Source organism: Amblyomma americanum, chromosome 1 (assembly GCF_052857255.1).
Source record: "Amblyomma americanum isolate KBUSLIRL-KWMA chromosome 1, ASM5285725v1, whole genome shotgun sequence".
Taxonomy (NCBI): Eukaryota; Metazoa; Arthropoda; class Arachnida; order Ixodida; family Ixodidae; genus Amblyomma; species Amblyomma americanum.
The window spans coordinates 176,973,447-176,993,532 of NC_135497.1; the positions used below are offsets into that span (position 1 = coordinate 176,973,447).

At 46.7% G+C, this 20,086-nt stretch overlaps 1 protein-coding gene across 1 annotated transcript in view; it reads left to right on the plus strand.

Moving 5' to 3' along the window:
• Positions 1-5,705: 5,705 nt before the first annotated feature.
• LOC144093720 (uncharacterized) overlaps positions 5,706-20,086 on the plus strand; it is a 47,636-nt gene continuing 33,255 nt past the window's right edge. The window contains exon 1 of the mRNA XM_077627359.1: positions 5,706-6,354. Coding sequence (XP_077483485.1) covers positions 6,340-6,354 — 15 coding nt within the window. The 5' untranslated portion in view covers positions 5,706-6,339. The remainder of the gene's footprint in view (positions 6,355-20,086) is intronic.

Below are 20,086 nucleotides of genomic sequence, written 5' to 3' on the forward strand. Positions count from 1 at the left end.
GTTCACCTACGCTCGAACGCTCGTGTTGAGCTAGCGTAGAAGCGGCGACCAAGGCACGGTCGCTTCCCCAGGGATCAGTTAATTTCGAAAATGGTTTAAATGCACCTCTCTGCCTCAATAGCGCATCTACGCCTGTGGTAGGGGTGCGCGGTAAGGGGGGGCTACGGATGTAGATTTCGACCAGCCAGGGTTCTTTACCGAGCACCGAAACTCCGGTGCACATCAAGTTTTGCGCATTGCTTCCTTCAAAATATGGCAGTCGTGGCCGCCTGTTCTTGAGAGCTCACGCGTCACTGAAGGCCTGATCATAATGCTTTGACGAGGCACAAACAGTGTCAAGCTGTGACTTCTTGACCTGCTTGTCTGTGCTCCTGACCTCTATAATGAGTGAATGAAGGAACTGTAAGCGGATGGCAGCTCATAATCGAAATGTTTTCACGGCAAACGGGACCGGATTGAAACGTTACGGACCTCCTCTGCGTTCAAGTCATCAGCAATGATTTCAACTTTTAGTTAGTCCACTGGGGTGTGAAAGCTTCACCACCTGCTCTGACCCGCGCCTCTGCCAGCGACACCGCTCAAGATAGCGGTGGTAGCAGGATTGTGATTGCCAACGGGGCCGGCCGTGGCCTTGGCAAACTGGAGACGCTCCCCGAGGCGCTAGTCAACGTGAAATGGAGGGGGAAGAATTAGAGCTAGCGGCAAAAGCTGAAGGCTTTACAGCACACCCACTTCGTTCGTAAGGTGCCCTTCCGCCTTCGTGGCGTTTATCTTTTTGGCGAGAGGGGGTTCAAGGTCTCTTTAACGATAAAATAAACGAACTCAAACCATGGCTGCGCTTGGGTAGATGCTAATGAGTAATTACTGCTTTTTAAGAAATCTGCTTCACTTTGAGGAATTTTCCTAAACATTGAAAAAAAAAAACATGGGCCTTTGAACTGCACTTATAATCAGTGAGTATTCGTAAGAAACAGCAGATGTACAGTGTAAGCGCGAGCGCTATACTCGCTCCACTTCTGTCTTGCATACGTCAACCCTTGTAAATCCGTAACCCCGTTAGAGGATGCGCGAAGCGGGATATCAAACTTGCGAACCGTAAAACAATTTTTAAGTGTACCAACCAGATTTTGAACTACAGCCAAGGAACAGTAAAGAGTTATGCAACAAAGGTACCACGTATTTTGTTTTTGTTGCGAAAGCAACAATACGCCAGCCAGCGAGCCATTTAGGCTCGTCGCGCACTTCAGCCGTATGCCATGGCCGACGAACGACCTTGAGCCGCCGTTGCCTAGCAACACTGCAGCCGCGCTCCAACAGATGGCGCCGCCGTCGACGCTGCTACCGTCGCCGCTCGCTCCACCAGATGTGCTCCGCTGGGGCAGAGGGAGAGGAGGCGTCGCCTCGCGGGGTGTATATATATATATATATATATATATATATATATATATATATATATATATATATATATATATGCGCTTCGCCTCGGTGTATTGTCGTTATGGAGAGCACGAAAGAGACGTAACAACGACAGAACGAAGCAAGGAAGAGACAACGCGCTCAAAAGATACCAGAAGAACGCGCCGCACGACTGAGAAGCGTCGTAAAGAAGATGCGGCTGGAAGAAGTCGTGCCACGTCTCGGAGTGACTCTTCAACTGCGGAAGAGACCGGTTTGAGTTCTCGCGAGCGTCGGAATGAGACACTGCGTAGGCGACGTGCCGAAGAAACGGAGGAAGAACGTGCAAGAAGTCTCGAGACATGGCGGCTCGCCGATGCAGCTAAACGAGTTCGCTTGCACTCTGCGGCAACTGAAGAAGAACCCTCAAGCTCAGAGTGTTGGAATGAGACGCTGCGTAGACAACGTGCCGAGGAAACGAAGCTTCCGCAATTCAACTAGGGTTAACCAGAGCTAAACCACAGCCAATTTTTATTGTCTCTATATGAACCCTGATTTCTAACGTTCCGATTCGACGAACTTCTGCCGCAGTAATTGACGGAACTTGAGACTCCTGTGCTCCGGAATGGCTCCCGAATCGTATTAGCTAGTAGTAAGATCGTGAGCAGACCTTTACGTTAGCGAAGGCTATTGTAATGGCTGCTGCTATGCTTTCTAACAATTAGGTTTAAAAGGTATAACATTATTAGCTTTTTGGGCTTGTAGACTTGGTAGTCATGTCATAAGGGAATCAGCTATTTTTTTTTCGAGTTGGAATTTCTTGTACCTCTTCTTAGCTCCTTCTTTGTTTCGTCACTGCAACCTCAGCTCCTTCCTCTAATCATTTGTGGAATGGCACGTCGGTCTGGCATATTACAGCTAATATGAATCAAAATTTTCTGATAACGGCCCTTTTGTCCCTGCTATCGTTGGTCACTCTGAAGGTGTATGATTACGCCAGATTACGCGAACTCGTCGTAGTACAGAGCCTCCTGGTCAACACTTCCGCATCACGTACGGTACATAATTTGCTAACGACAATCATTTGCATTTTTGCCCGCAAAAGAATATTAAAGCCTCACAATATTACACAAACCGCTTTATTCAAGATTTTTTAACCTCGCACGCAGGTTGCGAGCGCGCTCCTCCTCCTGACACCTGGCGCCATCTGTCGGCGCGCATAGAACGCAGCTTGCGTACAGGCGTCCTTCATTTCTGTCGTTGATGCGCTGTGCTATCTAACGTGTATAGGTGCGCGTTACGCAACAGTACTCATATTTACTCTGTACCAGACAGCACGACAGTTACTTGGCGTGTAGTGTTTCCCGTTGACGTCATATCCAAGGGTAACCGACAAGGCAGGCTAAGAAGTAGATTTCTGCGCTGGTATGTCGTTTGTTGAGAACTTTTACATGCGCTGCCGTGTATGATAAACGCGTGTCTGTTCTTTTTTTTAATACGTGTGGACAATTTTATGCATCAAAATGCAGACATTGATTTGATTCGATGGTGCAGTGATGTGTTAAAGGTAGCCGGATCGGAGAGCTGCGGACTGAATGTAGTCCAACCGAAAGCGTGTTTTCAATCACCAGTGGTTTTCTTTCGAGATCCAGGTGCTGAGCTTGCTATTTCTGGCATTAAACACATTTCGTGGATGAGAATGTAAGCACGATGTAATCAATTTAAATTGATATTTACCTATCTCAGAGGGCAGTCGACGAGCCAAAGAGCTGACCGTAGTATTTTTGGGTTGTTGGTATTTGCGTGAGTCACAGCAACATATACTCCACTTCGGTAAAGTCTACTGCGCCCAAACGGTTATGCGACGCAGTCGCACGCGATGAGAGCCTCCGAATAAAATAGACTCCTCTTCTGGTTGAAGAGGCCGTGTAAACTGATTTCATGCTAATATTTATTGGAAATTTGATGAATTGAGCAAAACTGTGTTATTATGCGCCAGATAGCATCCTTTAGCTGCACTTCTCTTTGGGATGTGCGATAATGTTTGCTAAGTATTTTAAAAAGATTTAGCATGCCGCCGGTGACATGCAGGCGCAATAGTTCGATAGGCAGCGCTAGGCTGGCTAAATATAAACCGAAAGGATCCTAAAGGAGCTGTGTTTAAATAAAGAGTGAAAAAAACTTGTCTTCTATTAGCTCTGCTGCTTAGCTAGGCTCACAAAGATAATTTAGCCGCCGCGGTGGCTCATTGGTTATGGCGCTCGGCTGCTGACCCGAAAGACGCGGGTGCAATCCCGGCCATGGCGATCGAATTTTGATGGAGGCGAAATTCTAGAGGACCGTGTACTGTGCATCGTCAGGGCACATTAAAGAACTCGAGGTGGTAGAAGTTTCCGGAGCCCTTCACTACGGCGTCCCTCATAGTCTGAGTCGCTTGGGGACGTTAAACCCCCCATAAACCAAACCAAACCAAACAAAGATAATTCGTTGATGTGACTGGCGCACTACTATGCAGGTGACAACACAGCCCTAATTGTGGCGGTTCTTTATGGATGTCACGAAGGGTCAAGAGCACATTGGGATAGGAAATGCATGCGAGCCGTACACCTAATGCTCGCAACTGTCCAAAAAAGCTTCCTCTGCTGTAGAGTACCAAGACGGCACTGACAGTGCCAGTGCGTGCTAAACATCGGCAAAATTAAGCTAAATTCCAAACTAAATGCCATGACTAAAAACAATTTTTATCTCTATAATAATTCAAGCACTTCCTGCAACGCAACCGCGCTGTGGCGAAATACTCGGCAAAGGTTTCCAGCGCCCGAAGGGCAGTAAGTAAATCGCGGCCAGGTAGGCGTGGCTACCGCGGCTCCGCAGTCCCCAAAGAAACAACTCCAGCTTTCTCGGGCCAAAATTTTGAAAATTGAAAAATTTTAAGACAGTGTTATGGAAATATGGAAGGTAATGGTCCATTGAAGTAAAACATTTTTCTGGGCTAGTTGGACCATTCTTACATAAGTGAAACAGCGCCTTGGGGCTTCTTCTTTCGCGCTGTTTCACTTATGTTAATAGTGGTTCATTATTGTGATTTGTTGCAAAATCTTTCTTTTAAAGTGTTTCCAGCGATCGCATCGAGCAGTTAAGACTGCCATGGAAAACCACTGTGGAACGCTTTTGACGATAGCAAAAACGTGAATAGGAAAAAAAATACAGGACTGCCGTCGGGTGATCTGCGGATATATTGATCGCTGTAGGGAAATCTTACGTTATATGAAGACATTGCGTTCATAAACGGTTTCCCGCTCAAAAATGCTTTTGTCCCCAACTGCTGGGTATGAACCCGCATCGCGGCGCGCCAGTACAGAGCGAGTCAGAACACATGCTGCAATATAACTGAGAGCAAAAACCAGTGATTCAGGCAAAACACTTTGGTATTTCTACGGCCGCCCCAGGAGACTGTACATAGATCTTTAATTTTGCTATTTATTTAATGAATGCACCCGAGTATAGGTGTGCCTCTTTGTCGTTCTAAAACTTTCAGAAATTAGCTTGGCTTGCAAGGTTTAAATAATGCTGCGATATTATTTTTCTCAGTGAATCTATTAGGTTTCTACATCTCAGAAATGTGGGGAATGACGAAATGCCTATTGCTCAAAACTTCTATCCCTCATTTCCAACGCTTGGACATGATAGGGTGAAGAGTGCATGCCTTGTTAGTCCACTCGAGCCCCATTTTTCGGTAAGAGCTGCCTGTGAATGTCACGCTCTCGCGTATGAATGGCACTACAACTGAAGAATAAGACGTGAGAACGCATGGGGGGGGGGGGGGGGGACGGTAAAAGTTGGCGCGCGTATATACCTGTTGTAGCGCAATTACCCGGGAGAAAACTACACCGCCCCACAGAGCCCGTCTGCAGTTTCTCGCTCGGCTGCAATGAACGCGCTTTCAACGGTGGCCGCATCCTGGAGAACGCCGGCCGGCCGGGCGCAGCCCGGTTGGGAAAAAGTCGGGCGCTCCGGGTGAAATTGGGTCGGTGGTTTTCTGCCCGGAGGAGAGGGGGGGGGGGGAGTGGCACCGTCGCCCCTGGTCTCCTTTATTTTCAAGGCCAAACAATTCGCCCAGCTCCCTTGCTCTTTTCGCGTCTGCGCCCGCTGATGCGGCCGGCGGCAGGCGTTCACGGTCGAGCGATTTGGGCTCCTTTGTTTCTCGTAAGGAGCGCGAGCGTAAAATGAGGAGCGCAAGGGCGGCCGGCGAAGGGAGCGCTGGGCAGACATGCGGGCGAGAAGTAAAAGAGAAGCATAAAACAAAAAAAAGCATATAAGAAGAAACAAAAGGCAACAGACCATCTCCCGAGAAGCGCGCCGGTATAGTAGAGGCAGAGAGCGTCTCCGTGGTCGCCAGCGACGGCAGTATCCCGGTAACCAGGTCGATCCCTTCCACACCCCGAGGGCCGGCAATCTTACCCTTGCGCCAGACTAAGAGGAGTAAAAACGCAGCCCCCTCCGGGGGAGAAACCTCCAGCATTACGTTGTTTAGCCTCATGCGGCAGCCGCCGCCTCCCGACTCTCTCCTGCAGGGGGCCAACGGATGAGTGCAGGCGAGATGCGCTCTCAGGATCGCCGACAAAAAAGTCACTGAACCGTTATGCTCCATAAAACTGGAATTGGGACCTGCAAGCGAGACACTCTCGGCCCTGGCGGCACGCGGCACGGTTCTCTGACGCTGTCGAGTTGAGCTGCTTTGCTGAGGCCCTCGTGAATTCTCCACCACCACCCACCACGGTGACCAACGGCGCCCGCTGTTCGGCTCCTCGAGCCGCCCAACGCCACACGCCTGGAACGCACGGTCTTCGGACAGCGACGAGCGTGGAGATACACCCGAGTGCGAAGACCGCCGACTTCGGTCCCCACCGGTCGAAGGACTACGGCGGCCAAGTTTAACCGGCCATGAGGATTCTCACGGTAAGGCTTGTAGGATTCTACCCGGCATCAAAGGGTCTCGATTTATCGCACCTCGGCGAGAAGCTGTATTTGTCTGTTATTGACAAAAACAGTTCCTCCGAAAATTGACAGTCCGTCTGTGCCACAGCATCCTCCTTCGTTGGTACCAGGCTGCTACTTTATGCATAGGTCACCAAAGGCGTCTAAGTGTCGTCAGAAAACCTGTTTTTTAGGAAATGTTACAAGAGGTTAGAGATCCCTGCTAATATGACGGTCAATGCACCACTACAAAAGTCTTTCGGGGTAACAGACATTCTACGACGCTCATTGCGTTCTGGCGGGGCAGTGTGTAGCTCATTTTGCTTTGGCTACTTTGGCATGAATTAAATTTTATTTCTCACATTTTATAGCCGGCAGGGAAGCTTCTGAAAAAAAAAATGCTGTTGTGTAACTAAGTAAGAGTGTAGGGGCATCCATAAGTAAGCATTCTGTAAGTTATAATATAGTATAAAACTAAAGTGAAGCGAATCAAAATTCAGATTCTGATATGTTAGGCTGTAAATGTGACGGGCACTTCTGTATCTCTCAGTCCAGGAGATTATATTTGCCGTTAGTGGGCGTTATCATGGCTTCTTTTCATCGTGCTAAGCGTTTTCTTTAAGTAACGCGTGCCTAGAATGACATTTGAGCAGGTGGATACAGCGGGTGACACTCAAAATCTGGCTCCTTTATTGAAGACGGCAACAAGTTCCATAGCCAGGCACAAGTTAAGAGCAGCATCGCCTGGCTACTGTGAGGCTTGACTGGTAGTAAAGTTGAACCTCACTACAACGAATTTGAAGAAGGCTCGCAATCTTTTCGTTATAAACGTTATTTGGCTACAGCCGTAGGCGACCTTGACCGCAATTGTTGCATGCGAACAGGCGTACATGCCACCGTGTAGAGCAAGCTAAACCCGGCTAGCGTTTAGCATGCCGTCGGTGAGCGTTGAGGGAGCCTTCAACAAACCCACCGACCGCGCCCGACTCGGCCGAATATAGGTCCATAAACCAAATATGTCAGCCTTGCCAACGCGCGCCCGTTTTTTCGTGGCCCGCATTGGCTTCAGCGCCTAGAAAACGGGCCTTGGAGGCGAAACGTTGCAGATGGCCGGGAGAGAGCTGTTAGAAGTATTTAGCCTCGTTTTCTAGGCGCTGACGCCTATACGGGCTGCTGTGAAACGGCACACGGTGGCGACTTAAGAGCAAGTATCCGTTTTGTCTGGCTTCCCCGCATAACGCAAGAGTACGTTGGTTGGCATACTTCACTGCATAAAAAAATGTCTTGTGGTGAATGGGTACGCCAAACCGAAGGATAAGGGAAAAACCACTTTACAAGTTGAACTTGAAAAAACGGCGTGCCAGCGAAACCACAAGGACGTATACACAAAAAAAGGGTGGTAGACACGGACGGACGTCAGCATTCCTCCGTGTGTACCACCTTTTTCTTGCGCATGCGTCCTTGTGTTTTCACTGGCGCACCGTTTTTTCAAGTTCAACATGCACCAACTGGCCCAAGAGCTAACGATATTGCACTTTAAAAGGGCTCTCAAATACTCTTCTATCTAGTTTCTTTCACGCCGCCGAGAAGCTACGTCAGAGTCATTCGCTATCTGACATTTTTTTACTCCTGATGCAGCCGCTTTGATTATGGCCGCCTTTTGGTCCCCAGAAATTTTCTTAGGCTTTTATTTTCCACCGCTTATGAAGCCAGAGGAACGTCGATACCGTTGGGCGCAACAAATAACGCACTGCCAGACGGTGAAACCATACCACCACGTCGCTAAACTGAAACATCGTTCAGCGGGCCGCGTACCCGAGATTTGGCGAAGAAGGCTGCGCCGGCGGGAAAATTTTGTCGCGTCGAAGCCGACGCACCATGCAGGCCCCGCTAGGGACGGGATAAGTTTTCCACACGTTTTCGGCGGCGCTCGACATAGCGAGTTATGAGCCGTGGTTTCAGTTTGCCGAGTCGAATGGGCACGTAAGTGTTGAGTGCCGTTACTACTCGATGCACTCAGAGCGAAGTGACCAGCAAGGTTCACTTGGCATTCGTTATATCCCTTTGTAGAAAAATTTTACTTCGGAAAAACTGTCAGTTACAAGGGCTTCTATGGGAGCTTCCAAGGGGATAGCCAATGCAGCATTATATCCAGTATTTTGTTGTAAACAGTTTCGTTATGTCGAGGTCTGTCTATACTTCATTTTAAACCGCAGGTCAATTACTTAAGTGCAAAAAAATAAATAATTCATTCTTTTGAACAGATATAATACACCTGCGCTTTCAATTCGTCTAGTAACTACAACGTCACAGAGGGCGTGCTTATAACATGCGAATATATTTTTTAAGTTAATGTATAAAAAACTTGACCGACGATCACGGTACTCCCTAATGCGAAATTTGAGCGCAGCTTGATGTTGCGTTATACTGAGGCAGAAATCTTGCACTACGCTTAAGCCACCCTTAAGTGTACAGGGCGAAACACTGCCGCTTTGCAGCATAAGGCCTCTAAATTATCGCACCGAACAAACGGTCCTCAGTGGGGTAGAGAGGCGGGGTGCAACCCTTGCTGGGTTGCGGCGTCCTCTCCCAAACGGCTCCCATAGACACCAATATATGTGCGGCTTGACGGATTGACTGCGGATTCACGGCTGACTAAAGTTGCGACTAGCAGTTTTGTAGTAGATTTTACGCTGATTCGAACAGTATTAGCCAGGCACCTGTAAGACAACTAAGGGGCCCACAATCTTTGAGCAACGAATCGCCTTACTCACGCAAGGCAGTGCATTGTTTTTTACAAGCCCTCCAATGTGTGTAACCTAAAATGGAGGAGTTGTTAAACTATACCTGCCTGTTACCGCAGTCGCTTTTGTGCACTGCTATCTGTACCCTCGTTTAGGAAGTCGTTAAGCAAAAGCGGGCGCAAACTCAGAACGACCCCTCTCGCGTGCCGCCACCCTACCCTCCCCCTGCACTTTCCACCTTGCGTGCTTCTCTCTTCTACCACCATCTGCTCCGCTTTTTCATTCTCGCCCTCCCCTGTTATCACATTAGTTATCGCCCTACTTTCATCCTTTCATCCCATAAAAAGACATCCCCTAGCAAACTATATCGCACCGCATAGGAACAGCAGAGTAGTATATAGAGGGGGCAACTTAGGGCTGTGCTTAAATTGTAGGGAGCATAACCCTTGTGAAAATACGTAAAATTAACCAGAACAAGAGGTTTCGAAGGAAAATGTAGAGAAAACAAATTCTGCGTCTCTGTCTCTACAACGGTTATGAATATTTTTCATATCTTCCTTGTCACTCTTTCCTGCGTTATTTCAGCCCTCGCCATGCTTCATGCCGCTGCCGTCCACAGCGCCATGAAAGTAAGCAGGAACCTTAGCAGGCTTGCTTACTTAATGAAGGAGGAAAACGGGCTCACAAGATCTTTGAAAACAAATGAATAAAAAGTCAATGATAAGGTGACGTAATGTGTCGTTTCTATGGCTGAGCATCGAGAGATTTACATATGCTGCTCTCGTGACCTTCTGCCGTGAATAGCAAGATAACAATGCTAAAAGGAGACAGCTACGCAACGGCATATTTCACAAGCAAGGGAGTGCTATTTTAAATTCTTCCTGGTGATGAGATATATTCTTGAGATCATACGCATTGCTGTTTTTTTTTCTCCTTTTGTTATGATATGCTCTGAGGTAAGATTATTAAAGCTGACGCACTGACATTATGTTCAATACCTGGGTAGACCACTGATTATGAATTTTTTGAAATCCATTGCGAATTCAGTTCGGTCCAAGAATATTGATCTTTCCCACTGTCGCAATGTGGGCAGCTCGAAACTGCTCATAGAGGCGGGAGAGCGGGTAGCCAGCGCAGTCTCGTGGAAGCCACGTGCATTAACGGCGGGGTTATGCATGTGTGCAGCGCTAGCCTAGCAGCGGAGATATTGTGCGCTAGAGCACTATAGCGGTGGTGCCCGTGAACACGTCCATCTTTTTTAAGAATGGGTGCGTCGATTTATTACAGCAAACTGCATGCACCATGAGAACTTCGTGAGAGACCCCCACATCCATTGACGCTGAATGACCTGCCGAAACTCTTCTTTCGATGTTCGGTGGAAACTTTTTGGCCAGCGTGCTATTTATAATCATTATATATTTTATTGTTCATAGCTAAAAAGCCGTCTCACTGGACATTGCATGAAGGGTAGGCATGATGAGGGCATTTAATGGCCAATACGGTCATCGATGGCTATTAGAAATGTTAACGGAAGTAAGACAACGGATGGAGGAACGATGAGACTGGACGAGACGTCGTTTCGGTGCTTGTTGTCTTTACTTGCACTGACATGTATTTTATAACAGTCTGCACCAGACAGTCTAGCAGTATGCTCTTTGAGCTATGGCTCCGATGGAGGAATCAGACTTGTTGCAATCCATTAAGAAAGTGTAGCTGGGGGTTATGTCGTTCCTGTGTGGCTGCATGAAAAACAAGTAAAAAAAGAAAATTTTGAATTGTTGTTTTCTGGGCATGCCATAAAACGCCATAGATGTAGTTTAAACTATAATGAAGTCTTGCGACTGCACCCGACTCCTTACAGCAGGAGCACACCGAACTTTTAAGCTGCAGTTTTGGCTACATGGGCGTGATGAGCAGGATAAGGCATTGATGTGGTGTTGTATGTGGTGAGCGGAGTTTATCGGCCCAGAGCTACGCGTAAGCTAGGACGGATGCAGTAATGAAGGACTTCGCATTAATTATGGCCACCTTTGGTAATGTGACCTGCAGCGAAACCGAAATGCGGATGCTTTTTTTTTTACATTTGGCCTCCATCAAAACGCAGCCTCTGCAGTCATAACAGAATCCGCGGCCTTGGGCTGAGGAGACCAAAGTTATCGCCACAAAGCTACCGCGACGGGTAAACTAACGTTGGAAAATAAAATGGGGCTACTTACTCACATACCGCGAAATGAGGTTGAGAGACAGTGACGTTTAGAAGGGGTTTTCCTTTTATGCGCCTTCGCCGCTCCCTGCAGCTTATCGCAGTTACGCGGCAAAAGGCCGTAGCATCTCAGCCACAGCGCTGTTCACGGCAGTTACAGAACGGCAGCCGCGAGACGCGGGAGCGTCGTCCGTAGCCGCTTGCCCAGATCTCTATCCATGAAGTTATGCGCCTGTCCGCACTTCCATGTATGCACCGTCTTCTATAAAAGTCGAAGACGTCCCTCATAGCCTATGCACAGCTTACGGACGTTAAATACAGCATACTATTTCTCTACGTGCTTTTGTGTGTGTGTGTGTGTGTGTGTGTGTGTGTGTGTGTGTGTGTGTGTGTGTGTGTGTGTGTGTGTGTGTGTGTGTGTGTGTGTGTGTGTGTGTGTGTGTGTGTGTGTGTGTGTGTGTGTGTGTGTGTGTGTGTGTGTGTGTGTGTGTGTGTGTGTGTGTGTGTGTGTGTGTGTGTGTGTGTGTGTGTGTGTGTGTGTGTGTGTGTGTGTGTGTGTGTGTGTGTGTGTGCGTGCGTGCGTGCGTGCGCGTGTGTGTGTGTGTGTGTGTGTGTGTGTGTGTGTGTGTGTGTGTGTGTGCCTTTGTGCGTGTGTGTGGTTTATGGTTTATGGGAGTTTAACGTCCCAAATCGACTCAAGCTATGAGGGACGCAGTAGTGAATGGCTCCGAAAAATTCGACCACCTGGGGTTCTTTAACGTGCACTGACATCGCGCAGTACACGGGTCTCTAGAATTTCGCCTCCATCGAAATTCAACCCGCCGCGACTCGGATCGAACTCGCGTCTTTCGGGTCAGGAACGGAGCGCCATAACCACTCAGCCACCGCGGCGGCTGTGTGTGTGTGTGAACATAATTATATGGCGCTGAGCTGAGATTACCATTTTTTGCAGAAAAAAAAAACTATTGCGTGAGAGAGAGAAGACTTTATTTACACCGACATGGACCTCGGGGCAGGGGCTCAGCCAGAGGGAGGGTCTCCCCCTTGCCGGCCCTCCTGCGCCGTTTCCGCAGAGAAGGTCTTGGAGTAAGCTTTCTCCGCCAGGCGTAGGACGATCTTTTGTAGATCCGCATTTGGGCTGCGGATGTAGGACTCCCAGGCAACTTGGTCAATGGGATACGTCTGTTTAGCTCCCGGAGTTTTGGGGCATTGCCAGATCAGATGATTTTGACTCAGAGGTACGTTGCAGAGATTGCAAGCCTCTGGGTCGCCTGCAAGCTCATTATGCAGAGTAACTTAAGGGAAGGAGCGATTGACCTGAATTTTTCGCCAGGCCCTACATTCCGAGGGTGTTAGGGACCTACTTGGTGGTTGATAGATCCTTCGGCCTAGTCTGAGAGTCTCAGAGAGCTCCTTGTAGGTGATGAGGGGGTCTTTGTCTCCGGGTAGCGGGGTCTGTACAGCCGCTCGGGTGTATACATCTCGAGCGAGGCGATGGGCAGCCTCATTGCCTCGTAGACCTTCATGAGCTTGAACCCAAATGACTGATACCTCCCGGTTTAGCGGGTGCTTCTTCAGTATACTGGCCGCCTCCTTGGAAATTAGGCCTTTTCCGAAGTTCCTAAAAGCCGCCTTATTGTCTGAGAGAATAGTTTGCGCTCTAGTACCTGTACATGCTATCGCTATCGCAGCCTCTTCAGCTATTAAAGCGTTACGCGTATTAACGAATCCAATTACCTTCTGGGAGTGGTTCTCATCTACCACTGCTATGACTGCGGTCCCTTCTAGCCAACACGCAGCATCGCAATAGGCTGATTCCTAGGAGGGTCTTTCATTAGTTTATTTTGAATAAATTTTGCTCTATGCCCCCTTCGTTCCTTGTCATGGATCGGGCGCATATTATTAGAAATCGGTGCAATTTTAAATAGTTTCCGCGTCTCAAGCTCCAGGGGTTCAGCGACATACGGTAGTTCTCCTGACGGAAGCCGTAGCTCTTGTAGTATTTTTCGGCCCGCTACAGTTGAGTTGAGCCGCCAGATCTGCGCCCCCCTGGCCGCTTTGGCAATCTCTTCCCAGGTATTATGCATTCTCATAACTTAAAGCTTCTCTGTCGAGGAGTTGGGGGGGGGGGGATGTTTAAAGCCCTTCTGAATGATGTTCTGATCATTGTATCGAACTTCTCCGCTTCGCCAGGATTGAAATTGAGAAATAGGGTGGCATAAGCCATCCTGCTGATTATGAAGACACGAACCAGCCTTATTAGGCAGTGTTCTCTGAGGCCTTTATTCCTGAGGGAGATCTGCCTTAATATCCCCGTTACCTGGTCGATATACGTCTGAAGCTTTTTAAGGATGGTGGTGTTATTCCTATTCTTTTGTAAGAAATACCCTAGGATCCTAATGGTGCTGACTCGCGGAACCTTACTCCCTCTCACGTATACCTCCACTGGTTTGTGTAGGTGCGGTTGGCGGGATTTTCGGGTTAGTTGTGCTTTGCGGCACGTTGAGAACAGTTCAGATTTCTGAGGAGAGCAAGATAGTCCTCTTTCTAGGGCGGAATTCTCGACTATAGACGCCGCTTCCTGCAGCCTATGCGAAATATCGGCGCTGGAGCCTCGATCCTTCAGTCCATATTGTGATGTCGTCTGCATAGATGCTATATTTGATGCCCTCTATCGTATTCAGCGGTGACGAGAGATCTTTCATTGCAAAACTGAAAAGTACCGGGGAGAGGACAGATCCTTGGGGCGACCCTCCGCCCCCGGTACTGGTGGGCTCGGACCTGAGATCCACGAAGCTAACTTCAGTTTTCCTGAAGGTGAGGAAATCTTTGACATATATAGTTGAAGCATTTGCTTCCTACTCCAGCTGAGTTGAGGCCTTCGAGAACCGCTTTGTGCTCAACATTATCAAAAGCCTTAGTGAGATCAAGTCCCGGGATGGCTCTATATGATGTATCATCCTCAGGAGCGGGCAGGATGTCGCGCTTTAATCTGAGCATGACTTTCTGGGCACTTAATCCCGGCCTGTACCCTACCATCTCAACTGGCCAGAGTTCCTTGGTTTCCGTATGTCGAGAGATTCTGAGTTGCACCACTTTTTCCATGACCTTTTCCAGACAAGAGGTGAGAGATATGGGCCTCATGTTGGATAGTTCAAGTTTCCTACCCGGTTTAGGAATAAGGACCGATTTGGAGATTTTCCACTCTTCTGGGATTTCGGCCCCTTCCCAAATTTTATTCATTACTTCGCGAATGAAGTGTAAGGAGGCATCGTCCATATTTTTAAGCATGGTGTTTGTGAGACTGTCTCGCCTTACAGCAGATCTCTTTTTGAGATCCTGCAGGACCGCCCTAATTTCTGCCAATTCAATTCTTCTCGTGCCCAATATAGCTAGGTAGAGAGGGGCCGGGATCCTGACATGTATATGTTGTCCTTATCATATCCAGCAGCTCCTCGTTTCCCCGTTGTAATTTGTGCTTGGTCTTATGTAACTTATGCTTGATCTTAGATTGTGAAAACCTATTGATTCGAACTTCCCGCTCTGGGCCTTGAAACTGACGTGATATGTGTAGCGCCATCTGTCGCAGTTTCTAGGCGACCTATTAGGTGCGCTACTACGGGGCAAACACGGAGACAGAAAGTTGGACAGAAATTTCCAGGAAGTGTATCGCTTAACGGAACTTGCAAACGATATAGAAAAAAAGAAACCGATTTTTTCGTTTTGTTTTATCGAAAACGCTTTGAGGCAACACTCATGCCGTTGCCTCACAGGTGGTGGCAACTCAGTAAAGCGTCCCCACTTTTTTTCTCATCACCTCCGTGACATCCGTATTCTGTGACTGGAATAAAAATTATTATTATTATTATTATTATTATTATTATTATTATTAAGAAAAATTTATGAATTTTAACACACAAAGAAAGTGAACAAGGGTTGAGGAGAAGCGCCTTTTAGCCCTCTCTTTACCGTTTGATAAATATTTGTCATTCTGTATTATTTGTTTTATGCACCGCAGATACAGCTAGAGCGCAATCAGACGGCCGTGGCCAATGATGGTACAGGAAACTATCACTAGAAAATGATATTGTCTCATAGATGCCACAATACAGATACGAAAGAACAAGAAAACTGCAGCAGTAACGAAGGTAAATTCCCGAGCAGGGTATTCCAGTCATTCTCTTCAAGGAAAGAGAAGGGGAAGGAGAAAACGTAGTTAAACGGCTAGATGCGTGTATTTTGGTGTATGTGCGTGTGTGTGGGTACTGAGAACTAAAAGCGAATATGAATTGTTCTTGGTGTAAAGCGTGAACTAGGTATGCTCTGACCATGGTCATATGTCATGGGTTTGCGCCTTTTGTGCGGTATGTGTGGTATGTACTATCAGCAAGAAATGAAACATGAACAGGACAGTTGAAACACGAACGGTAAAAAGAGAAGGTTCTCAGCCCGGGGAAGCTCAATACCAGCACAGATCAATTTCGCTTCAAAGCCACGAAGACTCTCCTTCAGAAGTGTTATTCAACCTCGTTTGTAGTTCCTCTCCAGGAGCTAAAATGTTGCGCATTTGTGATCACATTTCAATTTTCCTGTTTGCATTTCTTTTATTGCTGATAGTACATTACGCGTGTAGACGTTGTTCATGGAAAAGGACACGATGATGCTCCATTTCTTCGCTTCAGGGTTGTAGTAGCGTTTCCTTTTAGTGATAGGAATTTTTCACTACGCATTTAGATTAGGAAATATAGGTAGCTGACTCCGACACGCGAAGGCGAACATCTCCTCAAATCACATCTAAATTAACAGTTAAACGGCTTAGTACAGGACTTATGTGGTGGATGCGCTTTGTATCAGTTGCATTTTAGCGAGTAGAACAAATGTGCTTTTTTGAACCCAAAGAACGAATGCATCAAAGCTGTTAGGAGTAAACGCAAAGAACTTGTTGCAAAAAATGTAGTTAATTAAAATTGATGAGTCTGTGCGCTATCACTGAAGTCTAAACTTGGCGGAGTACATACACCAAATTTGTGGGCAGAAGTAAGCAACAATACATGCCATATATATATATATATATATATATATATATATATATATATATATATATATATATATATATATATATATATATATATATATATATATATATATATATGAAGGGAGCCAACAGTCACCGAAACCAAGGTGCATAGGGGAACGTTATTATTATTATTTTTTAATGTGTTATGCTTATCAGTGGGATAATAATACTTAAGATTAATAAATCGCTTAAAGAAAATTACTTATAAAGCAGCAGAAAAAACAACCAATGCCGCCGGTGGGATCCGAACCCACGACCTCCGAATATCGCGTCCGGTGCTCTTACCAACTGAGCTACGGCGACGGCTGTCCAATCTGCTGCTCTCGTGGGTATTTATGTTTACTGGGTGTAAGCGAGCCTTGAGAGTGTTCACCAGCGCTACCCATTTCCTTTAACTTGTCTGCTAATACCTTAACGAGGGTCTCGGTTCTGGCAGTCTTGATGCCATAGGTAGCATAAGACGGCTCTCGCACAGTTTCCGCCTTCATCGTTAGATGACGTTTTACGTCACGCTCGCGGTATTACAGGACGTGCTACGTCCGCCGCTATGGTCGAGGGTGTGTGTATATATATATATATATATATATATATATATATATATATATATATATATATATATATATATATATATATATATATATATATATATATATACATATATATATTGAAATGAAGCAAGCAGCTCTGTTTTTGTTTTTTGTTTTCTTTGGTCGGCGCTCCTTCTTCTTCGTCAACATGTTTGTCCCCGACCAGACGAGTTTTCGTCGAACTCTCGACTTCATATATATATATATATATATATATATATATATTAGCAGACAAGTTAAATGAAATGAGGGGCCCGTTTGACAAATTTATGAAGGGAGCTAACAGTCACCGAAACCAAGGTGCATAGGGGAACGTTTTTTTTTTTTATGTGTTATGCTTATCAGTGGGATAATATTACTTGGATTAATAAATAGCTTAAAGAAAATTACTTATAAAGCAGCAGAAAAAACAACCATGCCGCCGGTGGGATCCGAACCCACGACCTCCGAATATCGCGTCCGGTGCTCTTACCAACTGAGCTACGGCGACGGCTGTCCAATCTGCTGCTCTCGTGGGTATTTAAGTTTACTGGGTGTAAGCGAGCCTTGAGAGTGTTCACCAGCGCCACCCTCGACCATAGCGGCGGACGTAGCACGTCCTGTAATACCGCGAGCGTGACGTAGAACGTCATCTAACGGCGAGGGCGGAAACTGTGCGAGAGCCCTCTTATGCTACCTATGGCATCAAGACTGCCAGAACCGAGACCCTCGTTAAGCTATTAGCAGACAAGTTAAATGAAATGAGGGGCCCGTTTGACAAATTTATGAAGGGAGCTAACAGTCACCGAAACCAAGGTGCATAGGGGAACGTTAATTTTTATTTTTTATTTTTATGTGTTATGCTTATCAGTGGGATAATATTACTTGGATTAATAAATAGCTTAAAGAAAATTACTTATAAAGCAGCAGAAAAAACAACCATGCCGCCGGTGGGATCCGAACCCACGACCTCCGAATATCGCGTCCGGTGCTCTTAAAATATACTAATACAATCCTGATCCACTGGTGTCGAAACTAATGCGGTGAATAATCTTGATGCTGTAAATTAAATATCAATAATAAGTTCACATTTCTGTCTAGAGCGGGATCGCGTGACATGCATATAGGTATGTGCGGCACATAAGATGAAGGCTGTGGGCGAGCGTGCATCATTGCTTGCGTCATTCTTGCATTATTTTATCCCGATTTGATTCAGTGATGCAAGGAAGAGGAGGAGGGAAATCTCCTTCGTTTCTCTGAAAGACATACATCGGAGTTGTGACGGGGCCTGATGGGTACATGTCTAAGATTAGCGAAAAAGCCTCTGTCTTTCTCTTAACAGCGCCACCTTTGTATTTTTTCTCCGTGTCGTCGCTGCGGTGTTTTGTGTTTCGTTGTTCACTTACCGGGTTCACCAGCTTCGCAACTACACTGTCCTTAGAACTTTTTTTTTCATTTAAACCATTCGATCACCGCGGCGCACTGCTGCCCCGAAGCAAGCGTGCCAGCGGCCGAACTGCCCCGCGTAGCTGTCAGGCACAGCTTTTCCTCACAACCAATGTGTAATGTGGAAATCATGTGGTCACAAGTGATTCCACATACATTTTGCTCCACATCCTCGGTACAGCGAAAACGTCAATCACAGTAGCCGTTTTCCAGCTGTGTCTACTGCAGCCGCTGCAAGCGCCGCTCCTGCCCCCTTTCGAGGTCCTGCTGCTTCGCTCATGTCTCGACATCGAAGACACGCTGAACGGATTACCAGTGACGTGGGGAGACGACGCGAGGCTGCTGCCAGACCTTTTATTTTGCTGCAAAGGACTAGGCCTTCTTGTTCTTCTTCTTCCCCTTAAAACATGGCGCACACCCACATGGGGGATTGGCTGTTTTCTTCGTCTGTCACTCCGCCTTTCTCAAGCACCGTCATACTCCCTCATTTTCTTCGTCAACCCTTCCGTCAATGCTAAAGATCATTCTCGATGTCACTATAAAAGCACCCTGCTTGGTCAAAAGTAACAGAAAAAAAGTAAGGTTTAATAATTTTAACAGTATCAAGAATAGCATGGTGGGGCGGTCTTCAAGGAAAAGCACTGAAATGTGGGGTAAGCTTTTAGTGCTTGTAAATTTTATTGCAACAATAGTCACATCTGCCACAGAATGATGGCGCTTAACTTGCACCAGTAGTTTGTACGATTTGTTCTAGTAACGCTGGTTTGTGCAGTGGATCTACGCAGCCACTTCTCGGTGACAAATGGTGCGATAAAATTTTTCGTTATTGAAAAAGATCCCATGTCTTTGTGGGAATTTCTGTGAGAACCGGATCGCGCTAAATTCTCTGTGTTTCAAATGATTGAATGTTTACTTATGCGACATTTGGATCGCCCTGTACTTTGAAATCCGCTGCGAACAACTGTAGGCTAGAAATACATTCAGCAATTGAGATATTCGGACTGAATCATCGATATGCACTAAATTGCTGAGTAATTCTAATTCCTCTGATTCTAATCTAATCTCAATTCAGTGGCTCAGTGGTTATGGCGCTAGGCTGCTGACCCGAAAGACGGGGGTTTGATCCCGACCGCGCCGGTCGAATTTCGATGGAGACGAAACTTTAGAGGCCCGTGTGCTGTGCAATGTCAGTGCACGTTAAAAAACCCCAGGTGGAAGAAATTTCTGGAGCCCTACACTACGCGTCCCTCATAGCCTGATTCGCTTTGAGACGCTAAACTCCCATAAACCAAACCTTATATCTGAGCCTTTCCACATAGTCATTCAGGGACAGAACGCCGTCCCGCGTTACATAAGCGAATGTCTAGGCCTACGAGAACGCTTACGTCGGCTCATAGTATCACCGTTATAGGTATATCCACGGAAACTACCGCTCTAGTGGGATGGCGTGAATGCATAACAATGCGGCTTGTTAGTTTAAATGCTTCTTTAGGTGAATAAGGATTTGTGGCTATTTCTGATATTCGCCTGTTCTATGTCGATGTTGACTGCAAATGTGAGCAGTGTTCGTATTTCGTATTTCTATTGCTTTTAAAATTGTATATGCGCCGTTCGCGGCACATAAACAGAGCTCCCATAATAATTGTTTTTTTTTTTGGAAAGGAAATGGCGCAGTATC